This window comes from Miscanthus floridulus, unplaced genomic scaffold (assembly GCF_019320115.1).
Source record: "Miscanthus floridulus cultivar M001 unplaced genomic scaffold, ASM1932011v1 fs_220_2_3, whole genome shotgun sequence".
NCBI classification, from domain to species: domain Eukaryota; kingdom Viridiplantae; phylum Streptophyta; class Magnoliopsida; order Poales; family Poaceae; genus Miscanthus; species Miscanthus floridulus.
In genome coordinates, this window is record NW_027096399.1 from 182,475 (window position 1) to 201,744 (window position 19,270).

At 45.5% G+C, this 19,270-nt stretch overlaps 2 protein-coding genes and 1 pseudogene across 2 annotated transcripts; 2 read left to right on the plus strand and 1 right to left on the minus strand.

The window, feature by feature from the left end:
• Positions 1 to 712: 712 nt before the first annotated feature.
• LOC136530849 (uncharacterized) lies at positions 713 to 2,598 on the plus strand. The gene is made up of 3 exons (XM_066523561.1): positions 713 to 810; positions 1,304 to 1,682; positions 2,140 to 2,598. Exons 1-3 carry the CDS (start codon positions 713 to 715, stop codon positions 2,581 to 2,583), a joined length of 921 nt encoding a protein of 306 aa, XP_066379658.1. The 3' UTR covers positions 2,584 to 2,598.
• Positions 2,599 to 4,261: 1,663 nt separating this feature from the next.
• On the minus strand, positions 4,262 to 5,701 carry LOC136530838 (protein FAR1-RELATED SEQUENCE 5-like; annotated as a pseudogene).
• A 184-nt stretch (positions 5,702 to 5,885) lies between these two features.
• On the plus strand, positions 5,886 to 7,817 carry LOC136530850 (uncharacterized). Its single transcript, XM_066523562.1, has 2 exons — positions 5,886 to 5,915; positions 7,242 to 7,817. Exons 1-2 carry the CDS (start codon positions 5,886 to 5,888, stop codon positions 7,815 to 7,817), a joined length of 606 nt encoding a protein of 201 aa, XP_066379659.1.
• The last annotated feature ends 11,453 nt before the right edge of the window (positions 7,818 to 19,270 follow it).

The window sequence follows — 19,270 nt, forward strand, 5'->3', positions numbered from 1 at the left end:
GGCGCTGCTGGTGCGGCCGCCGCACGGTGTCGAAATGGCGCTGATGACCCACGCGCCTCGTCGGCTGATGTCGAGAGATGCCGCTCGCAGGTCCAGGCAGGGCAGTCGAAGCTGTAGAGGCTGCCGTAGTTGTTCATGTACCCGATCTCAACGTGGCACACGTCGCCGTCGGAATATATGAAGGCGCGCCAGGAGAACGGCAGGATTGGTGGCGCCCCCTCGATGGTGCACACGATGCCGTAGACGCTGTTGTGCAGCAGTCGCCAGTGTGCGGGCCGTAGAGCACCGCGAGGAGGTCGTGGTCGGAGTCGGCGAAGCAGAACGGGGGCTGGCATACGAAGTGCAAGTTTGCGAGGGTGTCCCCGTAGTTCATGTAGCGCGCTTGGGCGGCGGCGCGGGCGTGGTCGGTATGACGCGTGCGCAGAGGAGCGGCGGCTTACGGCGACGGGGCGGTGGCAGCCTGGTTCTTCTGGCCCCACGCGATGGCCGGGGTGACGAGGAGGCGGCGCGGCGCGGAGGAGCCACCGACGGACTGCAGGGAAGGCGGAGCGTGGAGGCGGTCGGAGAAGGCAGGCATGCGGAGGAGTACGTGTCCCGTGGCCGACGACGGCGCGTCGTCCCTAGCCCCGTGGGGAGGGCGGACGCGCGTGGGGGAAGGCTGATGGAGGTGCTGGCCGTCGCAGCGCTAGTGTGGGGAACGAGAGCGAGAAGGATGAGGGAGACGGCGGCGAGGTGGAAGGGGCGGAGGAGAGGATTCGCCATGGATGGGAGCAAACTGGTCGCCATTGCCAACGTGAGGGGATGTCTCGAGTATTGACTTCTCGACTCTCGAATCGATGTTGCGCACTTGTGCATAGAGGCGCGGGGAATTCCGTTGTGCCGTACGGGTGAAAATGACACTCCTGCCCCTCGCTGCTTCGCTAGTAGATGATGTGTTGGCGTCGTGCAAGAGTGATTTTTTATTTATAAAAAAAACTAAAATTAATAATGACACGTCCTAACTAAAATTTTAAGAAATAACACTTTTATTCACGTCAAAGTGCATAACATGACTGAGTTACGCCACTGCATAAGGCGTGACTTGGTATGCCACGATGGCTCCCATGGCCCTAGCCAGCGACGGAACAAGATCCTCTAAAGTCGAGTAAAACGACTTGTCTCTGCAGTCACTGATCTAAACCATCCGATTTCTATCCAACCGTGAGTCAAGCAAACGAACCAATCTCACAAGCCTGTAACCAGGCCCATATCAGCCCAATTGCTAGCGTCCACTGATTCGACTCCGCCGTCCTCTTCCTCCTAGGTCTGAAGGGTCGGCGACTCGGCGTTCCCCTTCCCGCTCCCCTCGGAGGGGGCGCTCCCCTCGGAGGTCCTCGCCAGCGCCTCCAGTTCCAGCACCACCAGGCAAACCGCCCCTTCCTATCCTCTCCTCCTTCCTCCGCCGCGGCTCCTCCAGCTGGTGGTTCTCCAACGGCAACACCCATGGAAGAGACAGCACCACCGCCACCACGAGCAGCAGGGCGACGAGGAGGAGGTGGTGGTCCGACCCCGACGGCAGCCAAGAAGACTACGGTTCCTCTTCTCTAGAGGAGGAGGAATACTATTATGATTACGAGGATGACGCTGCGTTCCCCGGATTTGGTGGTGCCGGGGAACTGTTCGACGAGCCCTGGTTCTCCAAGGTCTGCTACATACATATTGTATAGAATTTTTGTTCCTGTATTTTCCCCCTTTCTTTCTGGTAGGCTCTGTCATTATGCCATCAATAATTTCAATTTTCGTTTTGAAAACATAACTTCAATTTTCTTGCGTGCTCTGGACAGTGAGCGTATAATGGGATTGGGATCATAGATCCTTTGCCAATCATTCTGAGTTACATTTAAGCAACAATATATTTCTTTTGCCTAGTATATCTAAACCAAATCTCTACTTATAATTCTCTAATTTGGAACTTAACTGATCACTACAATCAATTAGCCCAGACTCATCAGCTTCTGTTCCTGCTGCTTTTCATTTCATCACTAATTTAGCATGCATATCAGATCAGTACTGTAATAAAATCAATGAATGAATAACTGTGCTTCGTTGTTGTCGTAGTGACTGATCAATGGCCTGCTGCTTTCTATACTTGTGGCCTAGGTATTTAAGATGTACGGATTCCTGCTACCGGTGATGCTTGTGTCCATGTTTGCTGCAACGGGGACAAAGGCCTTTCTAATGGCCATGGCGTTCCCGCTCGGTCAGTCGGCCATATCATTTTTGCTTGACGCTGTATGGGGAAGGAGAAAAGGCAGTGGCGTTCCCGCAACCGCTGTTGGAGCTGATGATAACACCAAGAGCAGCAGCAGTGGAGATGGCTGGGGAGCCAGCAAAAGCAGTGGCGGATATGGAGGATGGGATGAGCTTCTGGACAACAACACTGCTGCTGCCCAGGAGGCGAAGAGGAGCAGCAACTCATTCTCAGCTGGCAACACTGGTTACAGCACGAAATCGCGGCCTTCAGCGACTGGGGAGGAAGATGCGGATTATGCTGCCGCTGCTGCTGGTCGTGGAAGAGTGGATCAGTGGACTGTAAAAGACTAGTGATGGAAGGATACTGTAATTGCTATCAGTTCTGTAAAGGGAATCCCTTCTGTAAATTGTTCAAGTGCTAGCAAACAATTTGTGACTATAGAAGATGTAAATATCGCCATTGTGTTGTAAATTGATTTGGAATGCTATTGTGAATGCAATGCACAAAAGATGTCACTCGTTACTGCAATTTCATATGTCTGCACAAAAGATGTTGCTGGTTACTGCAATTTCATCAAGATGCACAAAATGATGCATATTACGGGAAGCTCCATTTGGCTGATTACACTTAAACCACAAAACCAAAACTATCTGAACACCATCTGTCATTGCAGGACAAATGCAAAGGGGACATAACCTGTACTACTAGAATTCACCAATAACACCATCTGTCATTGCTCCCTAAAAAATAGAACAAAAATAATTCAACATAATGACCATGTATGATTCAGAGGAAAAATATATTACTTTGTAATATTACCGTCAATAGTTGAGAGAAACTATTGATGACTGTGTATGATTCAGAGATCTCTTCCTGAGGTAAAGATGGATGGTTTAGGCATGTATTTTGTAGTGTTGCGCCATCATCGACTGACACTTTTGTAGTCTGTTGCTCCTGATCAGATAGAAGAGAATCAAATAGTTAAATACAACTGAAACTTTTTGTAGCAAATACAGTTAGAGAGAATCTGATATATTTTGTGTTGTTAAATACCTTTGAACATTTTTCTTTTTTCTTGTCACAAACCTTCGAACTTTTTTTTTTTCTTGTCACACACCTTTGTACTGTTTTCTTTTTTGTTACCTCCCTTTTTTGTACACTTGCGCTTCTTGTCAAGCCAAGTTCTTTTGCGTTTCGAGGTTTTTGTTTCCACCTCTTTTTTCTTTAGACTTGCTGTACTCAACAATTCATTAGGCAAAGTAACATTGGTGGAGCCATGATGGGATCCATAGGGCTTGTAACACCATTCATTTCTTCTTCAACTTGCTTGCTGAGCATATCCAGTGTGTTGTTTACTAATAAGGTGCATTTTGGATGGCTGGTAGCTCGATATGCCAAATTGAGAAATTTGCGAGCCATATCTTTGTAGCGAAGCATATCATCTAATTTTGGATTCTCTATTATGTCTCGGCCTTTGTTGTCCTGTGCAGCTCCACTGCGTGCTTCCCGTGTCCATCTCTTCAGTACATATTGTGTGGGAAGTGATTTGATATTCATCAAATCAAGGATTTTTAAAGCATGGCCACATAGTATTCTGATTCTATTGAATTGCCTACAGCTGCATGTACTGATCTGTTCTAATGGATCACCAATAACTTTGTACTCCTTCTCAAAGGTAAAATTTTCATCTAGACTCCCAATTGCTACAAGATATTCATTTGTGCCTTCTAATGTTCTGGTGCATGCTACCATTGACCTCTCATACTCACCTTGAAAAGCTTCAAAAATATGTGGTGTGTACAAGCTTGCTAGCTTGGATTAACATAGGTGTCCTCATTTTGATTCTAGGCAATTTTTTTCTTGATTCAAATTCATATTGCAGTTCTTTCTTTCTTTTATATTCCACAACCCTTTCAAAATGCTTAAGAAATCGGATTATATCAAAATCAGATTTGAAATGTCGCTTTAGGTCACTATTCAGACTCTCACTGAGTTGTGTACTTCTCATCCCTAATGTGAACACATCCTTCATGTAACATTCGGCCCATTTTTCTCTTACCTTGTATATACTATCCAACCAAGTTTGCTTTTTCGCCTTTGACCTCATGATGTTAAATGCATCTTTAAATGTTGCTTCATCTTCATACTCATACATACACGCACTAAAATCAAAGAGAATACTTGGTTCTTTATTGTTGTCTTCTACTTTCTGTTTGGGAAATGCATCTGATTCCTCATCATCCGGTTCAGCTAGATGCTTGACAGCATTCTGCATAATGTGAAAAGTGCACAGACCATGCCATGCTTCTAAAAAAACTTCCTTAACTGCTTTTCCCATTGCATAATCTTGATAGGTATATATTGTTTTAGGTTGCTTACCATTATGGGCCCTCAGGAAGGTCTCAAATAGCCACTTGAAGGATTCAAATGTCTCGTCATACATGAGAACAGCACCAAAAACCACTGTTTCTCTAAAATGGTTGAACCCAACAAATACACCAAAAGGCCTACTCTCCTTGTTTGTACCAAAGGTAGTATCAAAACTGACAACATCACCAAAATATGCATAGTCAGTGAGCATTTTAGCATCAACCCAGAATATGTTTGCAATCTGTTCTTCCCGATCCATCTGCAGTGCATATTGAAATGATGGGTTCTCGGCATTTTTTTCCTGAAAATACATAAGCATGCTTCCTGCTTGACCATATACCATCTCCCGTTGCCGCTTGGCCCGTAAATAGTTCTTGTGGTCTTGAAGAATGTAACTGAGATTAACGGAGCCACCAACTTGTATGCAAGCCAACTCATGAGCAGCTTTGGGCCCAATTCCTGCATCGTCAGCCATCTCAATTTCAAAACCTTGTAACTCTGAAATTTTCCTTTGGGACGCCATCAAGTGTGAGGTTTGTGGCAGCTAAAGGGTATGATTGTGTTCCAAAAACAGATCAGTCACTTTATAATTTCCCTTATTCTTGTCCATTATAAGTCCCATACGAACTTGACAGTTGGTCCTAGTTTCAGCTCTTGGACACTTTATTAGATGATCTCTTTTATCTGGCTTTCTCTGACCTTCATTTGCACAAACAAATCTGCAGGAACTAACCTTCCCATCTAACTTTCTTTTGTTTGTGTACATTTTTCTCACCTCAAAGCCTTTGCGACCCCCATAGCTAATCCAAAATATCCAAGCCTCATCTATAGTACTGAACTCCATGCCAACTTGAGGTAAAAGATTAGGAAGCATGCCCTCCCTACAAGAAAACAGATAAAGATGACATGATATTAGGTGGCAAACTGAACAACTACAATCTATCCCTAAATTAGTTGGACCACAAAAAAACAATCATAACGTTACACACCTATTTTCTTCCATGTTAAATATGCAAATTTTGTTTTCATTCAAGCAAGTTGATGTTCCCTTCAAGCTTCCATATCAGATCTCCTTCAATCTATCATTCCAGCAAAATCCAGTGAGGGAGGACAAAAAAAAAATCAAATTAGAACAACACATCACAGCAAGGGATGACGTGAGTGCAGAAGTCCACCTGCTTACTGATCGAGAACACCACAGCAGCAGCAGTCCGATCTCGGCGCCCACCCTTTCCTTTCTCGCGCCAAAAACGCAGTCCCGGCGGCAAAGTATCGAGTAATCATGCCGGAAGCAAAATACAGCTGCTCTGTTGTACAGTTTTTTTTTTCTTTTCTTTTTTTGAGTGGACGCGGCTCTGTTGTTTGGGCCGAAGCCCAGCTAGCTGAGGGAGGCAGCACTTATGCTCTGGCCACCGTTAGATATGAATGAACGTCTAGATCTTCAGCAACCGTAGAGAGAAGTCACATGGCCAACTGCAGAGGATCTCATTTATAAATACCAAACTTTGCGGTAATAAACATGATTGATTGCACTATTATTTTATGTTGTAGATAGGTATCATGATGGATCATACTCTCTACGTTCTAAATTACAAGTTATTCTAACTTTTTTAGAGAGACAAAGCATCTCAAATTTGATTAAGATTATAGAGAGAATTACAAAGACTTATGACATCAAATAAGTATACCATGAAAACATAGTCAATAAAAAATCTAATGATACTTATTTGGTATCCTAAATGTTATTATTTTAATATATAAATTTGATCAAATTCTATATGCTTTGATTTTTTTAAAAAAATAGATAGACTGATAATTTTTTTTTTTGCGAATAGAACGACTAATAATTGAAAGAGAGAGAGTACTAGCCCGGTTCATTTCGCTAAAAAGCCAGTCTTAAAAGTATTGTTCGCTGATTTGTTGTCAGAGAAAAACACTGTACCATGGCTCATAAGTGCTATCTAGCAAACAGGGCCAATACAAATATTTAATGATGGCACGACGAATAAAAATGAATTTTTTTGTTAAGACGTGGTAACGGTATATGGGAATTGAGAATCCACCGCGTTTAGATTATTTTTGAATTTTCTCGAGGATTGTTATTGAGGATCGCACTCGCGTGTCACAAGTGAATAACGTACACGGCGTCGTGGTTCATACGGAAAAGAATCTGCAGGGTCCAGGGGGTACAAGGACCTGCGTCCTTTTGCAGGCTGTACCAGAGCCACCCACGATCATCATCCTAGAGCTCGCCGCTGTTGTAAAGTTCACCGACGTGATCCTCAAACATAAACTCTCAAAACATTCGTTTAAGTACCTGATTAAACAACCAAGCTAGGTGGGCCACACTGGGCCGAATTTTTTACAATTTGGCTTTTTTTTTTTGAAAGTTTCTCACAAATAGATCCCTGGTGGAAAGAATTCAGAAAATAGACCCTTAGCTCGGCGCCATTGATGCTGGCACCGAGCTCAGCGCCACCGTCACTGGTGCCGAGCTCCTGGGCACGGGGCCATGACGTGCCAGGGGGCTCGGTGCCAGAGTGACTGGCGCCGAGCTCGGCGCCGTAGATTTTGGCGCCGAGCTCGGAAATATCTACGGCCTGCGCCGGTCCTCTCTCTTCTTCCTTTCGCGCCCTAGCCCTGCCGCCGCCGCCGCCTTGCCCGCACCACCGCCGCCTCCACGCCCGCGCCACCTCGGCCGCCTCCGCGCCCGCGCCCGCGCCACTGCTCGGCGCCGCACCGCGTCGCCGCCGCGCGCCTAGCCAGCGCCGACCGCGCGCTGCCGCCCCGCGCCTCGCCGCTGAGCCGGCGCTGCCGCGGCTTCTTCCGCGCCCGCTCCCGCGCCCCTCACCGCTTCGACCCCGCACTGCGCCCGGCGCCGCGTCGAGGCCGCCCCCGCCCCGTGCCACGCCCCTCGCCGCTCCGAGGCCGCGCCTGCTCCCGCACCCGAGGCCGTGCCTGCGCCCCCCCGTGCCGCGCCGAGGTCACCCCCCCGCCCCGCGCCGTGCCCCTCGCCGTGCTGTCTCCAGTGGTTGGCCGCCACGCCGCGCCTTGCCCTCCACCGTCGACCCTAGGCCGCGCCCGTCGAGCCGGGCTCGTCGCGCGTAGCCCCGGGCATCCCGCGCTCGCCGCGCGCGCTGTCGTCTGCCGCGCCACCACCGTCGTCTATCTTCAGCCTAACCCACGCCCATCGTTCGTCGCCCCGGGCGGGTAAAAATTATGAATATGCAATGTACCTACTTAGTTGATATTTGTTATTTATTAGTTAATGTGATGACTCAGATAGTTGACTTAGTTAGTGATCTAGTGAGATATATATGTAGATAGATAGAAACATAGACACATGTGCACATAGATATAGTTAGATAGCTACTTAGATATGTAGTTACATTTTTAGTTATGTACCTATGATCTAGCTATTTAGTGAGTACATTGTAAATATATTCGTAGTTATTATCTTGATTACTTAGTTTGTAGTTAGAAAGTACTTGTTAGGTACTATCTATCGTCTAATTTGGACTAAAGGAAATGTGTTGCGTTACTTGTTTGAAATAAATGGATAACCTAGTGACCATATATCATGGAGGCACTGTTGAAAGCGATCACTATGGATATGTTGAGTTTCTTGACATGTAAAGCGTGCCTGTGCTATTCAATGATAGGCCTTCATTTAGTGACATGGTTGCAAGGGCTCGGGAGGAGCTGTATTGCCTTGGAGATGATGGCATTGAAGTTGATGGTGTACTGCACCTAGGTTATCCTCCGAACATCTTCAGGCGAATGATCTTAATTGGTTGTGCGGATCAGTAGGAGAACTATGTAAGATTGGCTATGAAGAGCCAGCTGCAATGTTTGGACGTGGTTGTGCGTCGGGTGTTAGTTGATCCCATCCCTCATGGGTTTATCCCAACAATGGATTATCAGGCATACATCGACCCTCCTGTTCTGGAACCTTACCTGCATGTGTAGATTGCACCTACGGTTTTCCGATGCTCAATCTGCCCCCAATGCGGTATTTGGAGATGGTTGTCAAACTCATTTTTCCGTGGCAGATCCTCCTTATGAGATCCCTTTAACACAGAATCATCTGAGTAAGTGTCTTAACCGCATGGTTTTTGGGAGCTTACCCCTTTCCTTACATCTATTTCTTTCATTCTTTCCTCATTTCTATAATGATGTTGCAGGAGACATTCCTGAGAATGTGGATGTGCCCCTTGTTGCTGCGCAAGTGCAGTTTGTAGATGGATTCCGTGGGTCAAATAGTGTTGAAATTATGCATGATTCAGAGCCATATGAGATGGCTAGGGCTCTTGATTCTGATGATGATCGCCCTGTTGGAGAGCTGACGGAGAGTGACGTTAAGATGATGAGGCGTATCTTTCCCGATCGCCGTGATCCTAGAGTTCACGAGTTCAACGATCTTGCTCATTCCAATTAGGCGTTTGTAGAAGGACGTGATGATAAGCTCCTAGAAGCTCCTGAGGCCAGTCCTAACATGATAATTGAGAATGGGAGGGTGTTCAATGACCTCTCTGCTTTGAAGAGGTGGTTATTGCAGTGATACGAAAGAGGCCTTATAGGGTATTGCATTCATATGTGGAGCGCCATTACACAGTTGTGTGTGACAAGGAACGCTGCCCATGGAGGGTTTGTGCAAGGAAGCAATAGGTAACCGGAAAATGGAAGATCACAAAAGTTGTCGGGCCACACAATTGTGCTGACCATGAGCTGACACTAAGGCATCGACAGTTGACATCTACCCTCATTGCCAAGCGGTTGATGGGAATTTTGCAGGGAGAACCCAACATGAAGGTGAGAACAATTATCAGGACCGTTGAAGCGTTGTATGGAGGATATGTGATAACTTATGGTAAAGCATGAAGAGCTAAGCAGCGAGCGTGGAAGATGATATATGGGGACTGGGAGGATGGGTATGAGCAGCTGCTAGTTCTTTTCATTGCAATCAAAGTGGTGAATCATGGCATGCATTATGAGTACATTCCAAAACCTAATGCATGGAAGGTTGGGAGGCAGATATTCTTCCGTGCCTTCTGGTGCTTCTCTCAGTGTGTCGAGGCCTTTAGGCACTGTTGTCCCATCTTCTCCATTGATGGTACGTTCTTGATTGGCAAATACCAGGGCACACTTCTTATAGCCATATCCTATGACGCGAACAACAAGTTGGTTCCTTTGGCATTTGCCTTGGTTGAAAAGGAGAACAATGACAGTTGGGGATGGTTTTTGAGGCTAGTCCGGATACACGTGGTTGGGCCTAGCAGGGAGGTTGGTGTCATATCTGATAGGCATCGAGGCATACTTAATGCCGTGCGAGAGCAGATAGAGGGGTATGCACCGTTGCACCATCGTTGGTGTACTCAGCACCTTGCCGAGAATCTACTCTAGAAGGATGGTGTCAAGGGTAACTTTGATCTGTTCTAGGAGACTGCTCGATAGCTTGAGGACAAGTACTTTAAGGAAAAGTTGGAGCAGGTCAGAACCGCATCAAATGCAGAAGGTAGACAATGGCTCACTGGTTTGATGAGGGATTTGGAGAAATAGACGAGAGCTGACGACACCGGTGGCTGGAGGTACGAGTTTCAGTGCAGCAACATGGCAGAGTCATTCAATAAGTTGCTATTGGGGATACGTGGTATGCCCATGAATGCAATTGTTCAATTCACCTTCTATAAGCTTGTTGCCTGATTCAACGATAGACATGCCCATGCATTGCAGTTGAGGAGTGATGGAGACATATGGGCTCCGAAACCAAAGGCACATCTAGAGAAGGCAAGAGAAAGGGCTGGCATACATGAGGTTGCATGCTTTGACCATGCTACAAGGACTTATCAGGTTGAGCATAGGGGCGGTACAACGTCCGACGGTGAGGTTTGAGAGTCAAGGATACATGTGGTTGTCCTCCAAGATTTTAAGTGCACTTGTGGTAAACCAAGGTAATACCACTTTGTATGTTCTCATTTGGTGGTAGCAGCTAGGCATCGCAACTATAATATCGAGAGGAGGATACCTCACAAGTTTAGTGTCAACACGCTTGTGAACACATGGAGCCCCCGCTTCGTGCCTTTCTAGGACCTTGGAGAGTGTCCTCCATATGATGGGCCAAAGTACATTACGGATCCATCTTACCATTGGAACAAGCATGGATCAAGGCAGAGGACAAGGCACAGGATGGTTATGGATCAGATACCTAAAAGTTTTAGGCATGGGAGAGGAACTCCATTTGTTACTGATGCCGAGCAGTACGAGTGCGACAAGTGAGGTGGACTTGGCCACAACTCACGAAGTTGTCGTTGGCAGATTAGTGAGGTAGGACTATTGATTTATAGTATTATTTTATATTTGTCTTATTCATATATTTAATTATGCATGTCTCAATTTATGCTTGTATTTGTGTCAATTACTTATACATTTATAAGTTCATGTTTCATTGTACATTGGAATTCTAATTCATTCACTTTTTTTGTAGGATGGAGCAATTCCACCTACTCGACCCAACGTACGAGGAGCCCACCGAGGAGTCTCTTTGCGCTGGGGCAGGTAATAATCTATAAGTTTTATTCATACATGTGTTTGTGAAGTAACATGTGACTATGTTTTATTCGATGCAGGACATTCCGCACCTTCGTTCTAGGACCCACAGTGGGTTCTTGGACATTCGGTACGATGACAGGTACACTCCTTTCCCGCAAAGAGCTGGCCTGGATGTCATCTCCTTTCAGGTTCGTCGTGGGTTGCCCAAGTTCAACTCAGCGGCGATAATTGCGTTGGTAGACAGGTATTAAAGTGAATCATTGCCTCCATTCATGGCCATTTGTTCATGCGATTGACTTTTTGACAAGTAATCTTGCTTTGTCTTAAATATAGGCGGTGGCTGGAGACTCACAGCTTCCACCTACCTTTCGAGGAGATGACAGTCTCGCTCTAGGACTGTCAGAAGATGCTAGGCCTAAGGATTCATGGGAACCCAGTCACCGGGTAGTGCAGGTCAGAGGGCTGGAGAGCACGAGTGGAGGCCTTCCTTGGACGTGAGCTTGGTGAGCAAGGGGCTCACACTTCTGGAGTTCCCATCTCATGGCTACGTGCACAGTTCACACAGTGCCCCGAGGAGGCAAATGAGGAGACGGTTGGGTACTATTGCCGGGCATGGATCCTACATCTTTTTGCTTGCATTCTCTTTCTCAACGCCATGGGTGACAGTGCGTCCTAGATGTGGATCCACTGCCTCAGTGACTGGGACCAGGCGGGTCAGTACAGCTAGGGCTCTACACTCTTGTGTTTTCTATACCGGTAGCTGTGTGGGGGGTGTCGTCGGTCTACGTCCAACCCGTCACTTGGTGGATGCATGTACCTATTATAGCTGTGGATGTGGGCTCGTTTTCTAGTTGGTTGTCCAGAGGTTCTGGCTCATCGTAAGTGGTTCCAAGGTCAGCCTCTAAGTCGCCAGCCAACGTGGGCGTACCTTTGGGACCATGTCAAGGTTCCGCACATGAGGATAGACCGGGCGTACATTGAGTACACGAATGAGCTAGATACGTTGACAGCATCTAGTGTAAGTAAATTTTATTTTCCATGCTGCTTTGAAAAGGATTAGTATACCATCTAACATCTTATTTGGACATATTGTAGGTGGAGTGGGAGCCGTATGGTGGAGAGGACGCACTTCCTTTTTAGCTGAGCAACGTCTATGGGGCCGACAACTACTTCTATAGGATGAGGTGCCCTCTAATCTACTTCTATACTATCGAGTACCACCTGCCAGATAGGGTTGCACGCCAATTTGGAGTGAGACAGCTTTGGCCTATGCCTCTATTCTCGACTGGCGTTGACTTACACAAGTAAGTGTTTTGATATTTCAAATGTCTCATGATGATGGTCTATTTCTTATAATATGGTGCCACGTACGTGGATTATTGTAACGATGACATACGTGCAGGTTGGATCGTCAGAGGAACAAGAAGATTTTTTACTAGGAGAGGCACCACCAGTCCTACATTGAGGAATGGGAGGAGATGCATGACAACGTAGACAACAACAACAAGCCGCACACGAACCGTGAGTTCAGGCGGTACCAAGCTTGGTACCAACGTGCGACACGGTGCAGGTTGAGGCTATAGTGGACCAAAACTGACTACACCGACATCGAGTCCTCTAACGATGAAGACACGGCGTACGACCAGTCGACTCGTGCAGGAAGGCAGGTGGAGGCAGGACCAATCTTGGACAGAGTGGTAAGCCAATCGCCTTATTTTTTTACGTTGAGTTACATAACAATACATTCGGTGTTCTTGGACCGACATTAGGATTTATCTATTGTAGTTATTGCAACCTTCGAGCCGTATAACCCTTATAATAAGTTAGATTCTTGTACAAAAGAAAACAAAACTAAATGCTATCTGTTCAGAAGTCTTATTATTAAGAACTTTGTTGCAGGGCAATACACTGAAATGCTCAGTTGAAGAGATCAAGCACGTTCGGCCGAGAGTCAATGACGACTACATACTTGGCTTCCTAGATGTAAGATTTAAAATATTCTTTCAAACATATCATTAATACGTTATATTCTTTCAGTTAACATAGTTTTGTACAATAGAGGTTGTCACATCGTCTACGCCGTGCGGCTGGTCATTGTGGTTGCAGGACAGACACGACGCAAGATATGTATGTTCCTTCCGCAGAAAGAGGAGGCTTGGGTTCCTCTAGTCAAGCATCTACAGGGGACAGGGACAAGGACGAGGAGGAGGAGGACGACGACGACATGGACAAGAGGCACGATGAGCTTGGCCCCTCTCAGCTCCATGACGCTCCATCGACTCATCCTACACTGCCTCTAGGCACTAGGCGACGTCGTTCGCGTGACCCTTACACTCCAGGCACCAGCGCTCTGGGTCACAAAGGTAAGGGCAAGAGTAGAAGGCAGTGAGGGATGTGGTAGGTGTTACTATAAACTATTATGAATTTTGTATTTACTTTTCTGTAACTATTCGAGACTGTATGGACATTGTGGACTATTTGGACTTTGCATGACATATTATGTTGGTTGTGATATTCGTTGTGGTTGCATTATGCTCGTTGGATGATTAAATATTTGGAATATATATTGATGTCTCTGTTTGTAACTGTGGATGCTCCTAATACAAGACCGTATCTTGTGAATTTTTTTGCGTGAACCTTTAATCATACTACACTTGTACAAAGGCACAAATGTAGTACACAGATTAACTATAAATTTATTACAACATGTATAATCCAGGAAATATTGTACATACGCTTTGTACATGAATCTAGGATTACTAAGCAACAATGAATGAATCTATGCTTTTCAGACAATAAACATAGACTTTTCAGATACACGGACAGCATCGAATTATCACATCACTGATATAGTACTGGCATGCAAAGAAGCACAACTGCACTCTATCTCCACCATCCATCTTATGACTGTTTGATCCAAGGGCTGAGGTGAAGAGGCACACGGATAACTGACATGGCACATTGAGAGGCCTCCATTCCTCCTCTCAACCTATAAATAACCACTCACTCCCTCTCATTCACACAAACAACAAGGAAGAAGAACACTCCTCAGCATTTGATTTTGTTGCAGTACTAATGTCTGGAGGGTCGTCCAGAGGGAGAGGAAAGGGAAGGAAACTACCTGGGGGTGGGAGGGTCCTCTTGGTCCCAATTTCTTTGAGGAAGCTCTTTATGAGAGATTTCCAGTTGAGAGCAAAAGTAATTTCACCAAAGAGACACCACTGAGAGGATACGATGAAAGGAAAGAAGAGTGGCCAAAATGCATGCATGGTGAGGACTGCCTAGTGTAGATGTTCACCGAGGGAATAGATGGAGGTCATCATTTCTTCAAATGCCCGCGAGCATGGGTAATTGCTATTACTATTTATTTCTTCAATATGTTTGTCTTGTATATCACTTACACGACATACTTATTGTAGTCTTCCTTGGCCGAAGAAAACTATGGGTTCAGTAGGTGGGTCGATCCTCGACCTATTTATCCGCATGCGGAGTACATCTACTACCTACAGGACCGTATCTTCGATCTAGAAAGGGAAGTTAGTAGCAGTTACAAGGACAACGAATAGGACAATAACAACAATGGTGCCGATTCATAGGAGGCACTCTACAATGATCCATATTGCACCTGCCCTAACCACAAGAACAAGGGGCCTCCCCCGTCACCCCTACCACCACCAACAACAACAACGAGAGGCTACTATGGAGAAGGTGCAACACAATTTGCTATGTGGCCACATTACTAGGATGACTTTATCTTTTTCACATGTACCTAGGTTTAATTACCTAAGGCATGTTAGGTTTAATTACCTAAGGCATGATTTAATTACCTAAGGCATGTTAGGTTTAGTCAAAGAAAACTCTGTACCCAGGTTCGGTACATGTAGTCACATGCCATTTAATGTGTTTTGTGTGTTGATTTATATAATGTCGTACGTCGTTAAGTTTTTTTGCAGCACGTGTTCAAATTTAAATACGTTCGTATCATTAAGCGGAATATTAAGACCATAGATAATGAAAACATCCACATAATGAAAAGTTCGATACTATGCCACATTACACAACATATTAATACTACAACTACGTGCCGACAGTAGACATAGGGGCAAATACACTTTCAAATCCTCAGTCTGAAACGTACTGAGTAAGCAACTCATCATCCGAGTACTAGTCCTCTACTACAACCCTATTGCTGTGGCTAGGCTCAACTGCGTTGCTCTGACCTGCCTGTCGCTTGTAGTAAGCGGCCTCCGCTTCATTTGCGGCCGCTACGGCCTGAGTGAAGAACACGTCGTCATCTTCCTCTACCTGTAAGCCCGCCTCTGCTAGAGCAATGAGCTCGCTCAGTCTGTTAGTGTCGTCGTCAGCATCCTACGCCTGAATGCCCGCCTCTGCTAGAGCGATGAGCTCGCTAAGTCTGCCAATGTCGTCGTTAGCCTCCTGCGCCTGTATGCCCGCCTCTGCTAGAGCAATGAGCTCACTCAGTCTGTCAGTGTCGTCCTCATCCTCGTCTCCCTCATCAGACAATACAATCGGTGATTGAACGGTGCGACCAGCTCATGATCTATGGCCATCTAACTTCTTCTCCTCATACCTTGCACGAGCCACCTCTGTGGCATGTTCCCCGCTGCAACCAATCCCTTCATGTATAAAATGCAATCAGTTAGCAACGCGATTATATTACATTTAAAACCAGGCAACGAAAAAAAAGGTTTTCAAGCACTCACTAGCACATAATATAGCAACATGCTCGTTCAAGACCTACATATGTACTCTTGTCTCCTCCCTTGCCTCATTCCTTGCCCTCTCCTCCTCTAACATCATCCGCCTCTCCAATCCCCATTTGTTAAGCCCAACATCGATTTGGTTACAAATACCGCGCTGTCTAGCAAACTCACACATCTTTTCTTTGTGATGTTTAACGAATAGGTTGACGTAGTCAGGTCCATATCCCCTCTTCCGTGCAATTAGTTGCCTCTTCTTTAGTTCATCCAAGAACTTAGCTTGATCATCATAACATTCCCAACTGCATTTCCTAGTGCTCTGTTCAAAAGAAATATTATATCATATATGTCTTAGCAAAACAAATAAAATACGATTTCATGTTTACTAGAAAAATAACAAACATCATCATACTCAATCATATGGCCGCAATAATGGTCTATTCCAAGCTCCGAAGGGACTAGGCCATAGTTGAATTTTACACCACATTCGCACATGACAGGAGGTGCTTTGTAGATTACCCGTTCTTTCTTCTTTTCCTTAACCCTCCGCGGTTCTTCCGGCCATTGGTCCTTAGGACCATACAACCACTCCTTGAAACGACACTTCGCCATTGAAAACACCTAAATAATGAGACATTAGTACATGAACACATATAGCTCAAGATTTTAACACATACACTTTGCACTTACTTCATGCTTGTTTGGACACACAAACTCCAACGTATTCTCAGGGTTTATCACAGCTCGATCTCTGCAATCGCACAGAGGAGGTTCCTTGAGTCGTCTAACTGCGGCTAGGTGCTTCTCCTTAGCCGTCATTGCCGAAGGGTTAGGGGGGGGGGGTGGAACCCACCGCTTGAAGTGCTCACGTGGATGTCTCCCTCTAAACCAATCATCGAAAAAGAGGTACCTAGGATCAAACTTGTCTGCACCATCGATCCACTAAAAGAAAAAGCACCTCTCATTGTCCTACACAACGAGATTCCAACAAAATATTAGTACCATACTTAAACAAATAACAATTTCTTTCATTAAACCGACTACATGTGTAGAAGCAACGCGCGGCTGTGTTCGGATGTTTCGATTGAAAAACATGGGCCGGGAAATCACAGTCACAGTTAGGGACAGGAAGGTCAGGAGGGACAGGGGCATCTTTGCTAGACGCGTCGGGGTATAATTCTCGAGGACGACCCCGTTTTCGCCAAAACTCCTCCTGAAACATTTCTTGCATCTAACAAAACGGATGTAATTTAACAAACATAAATCAAAACATCACAAAAAAATATTAATGAGAACCATAACTACAATACAACCAATTTCGTTCTAAGAACCGAAAGCAGTTAACATTATACCCTAAACCTAGGGTTTCTCATTTGATCCACAACAATGAACCCATAATATAACTACATGCGCCTAGGTTTGCTAGCTTTTTCCACGCCTTGGAATCAACCTACGGTTGTATAATACATATATTGAGGGATACAATGAAAAACCCTAAGTGATGACGATTCTTAGGTTCAAAAATCCAACTAATATATACCAAATCGATGCGAAAAAACAAGAAGGTGAGCGAGTATACCTTGCTCTCAAAGATCTATGGATCAAATCAAGGTTTTTAAGGTCCAATATGTCGATTCGTGAGGTAGGGTGAAGTGGGGAGAGAAAAACCCGAGAGGGAGGAGAAAGAAGAGGAAGAACGCTCGGGCAAGAAGATTGGGCTGGAGTTAAATGCAGGGAGCTCGGCGCCAAGATCTATGGCGCCGAGCTCGGCGCTAGTCACTCTGGCGCCGAGCCCCCTAGCAGGTCATGGCCCCGTGCTCAGGAGCTCGGCGCCAGTGACGGTGGCGCCGAGCTCAGCGCCAGCATCAATGGCGCCGAGCTAAGGGTTCATTTTCTGAATTCTTTTCGCTAGGGGTCTATTTGTGAAAAACTTTCAAAAATGGCCAAATTGTAAAAAATTTGGCACGCTGGGCTGCGTTGCCCCTAGCGTGGCGTGCAAGAAGGCGGTCGTCGGCTCGTCGCCAGGTGGGAGTGGGACAGCACGCACATGGCACACCTGTGGCGTCCACGATGACACGGTGACGAGCTCGGCCGTCTGCTCCACTCTATGACATGGTGGTACATCAAAGAATCTTTAATCAAATTTTTAAATATCATTCTAAAAATTTGTTAAAGCAGATTCCAGAGTCCGTACTAGAATGTACGAGTATGCATGTAAAGAACTGCAACAAAATTGGTTAACCAATATGAATGGCTAGATTGCAAAGCACTGTAGCAGACTCATACACATAGGGCGTGATTGGTTGCCCTGCTCACGACGTCCGAAGGCCCATCCGGTATCACTCGGTGCATTACGACCGTGTTTGGTTTCCTTGCTCGCACCTTTCGCATGCATCCTTTCGTTCATCTGTCCTCCTCCATCCCGCACGCCCCCGTCTTCTCAATTTTCACTACCCTCTCTATACAGGACGACTTGATTCACGTATGGTGCAGGGGCCCATGTGTCAGATACCTAAAACTTTGATGCATGCATGCAACCAAACATGACCTCATCTCGTACTGAACCAACAACAAAGACAACCAAACACAACCACTTGCACGAGCTCAACCTGGCTTCTTTAGTCCTGCACAGCCTAGCCATCCTGGCTCGAGGCTTGCTCTGCAACCAATCACGCCCATACTGGAGCAATGCGGGTACAAGCACTGGCTGTGCTGTGTAGAAAAAGAGAGAGCAGGGCAATCTTTCAAACTTGCATTCGAAATGTGAAATACTCGCTTCGTCTCTAAATCAATTTCTAAAATCTGTGCCTATCAAACTTTTTTAAGTATGGCTAACTTTATATAAAAGAGTAACAATATCTATGACATAAAATGAGCACCTTATGAAACATATATTATATGATAAATCTAATGATACTAATTTGATATCATAAATCTTAATATTTTTTTAGAAATTTGGTCAAAGTTTAAAAAGTTTGATTTAAGACAACCCTATGAATCTATTTATTCAAAAATTGAGGGAGTATTTATACAAAGGGGGAGAGATCAAGACACTGAAGCAGGGTTGATTAATAATTGGCTAGTCAAACATGACGTGGTTCATATATCTTTGGGCGTCGATCACCGAGGAATAGAGACTTTTTTACAAATCAAAACAGGGAATTGGGATTCTATTGCTATCATTTTATATGAATATGGTTACAATTATTTACGTTCCCAGTGTGCTTATGACGTAGCACCTGGTGGATCTTTAGCTAGCATGTATCATCTTACGAGAACACGTCAGAGACCAGGCAGCGTTCATGATCGACACGATTTGATGAGGCACAAATATTGGGTTCATGTTCATAGTTCAACCTTCCTAAATTTCATCATTACATCTCATGGGCTCTCTTTA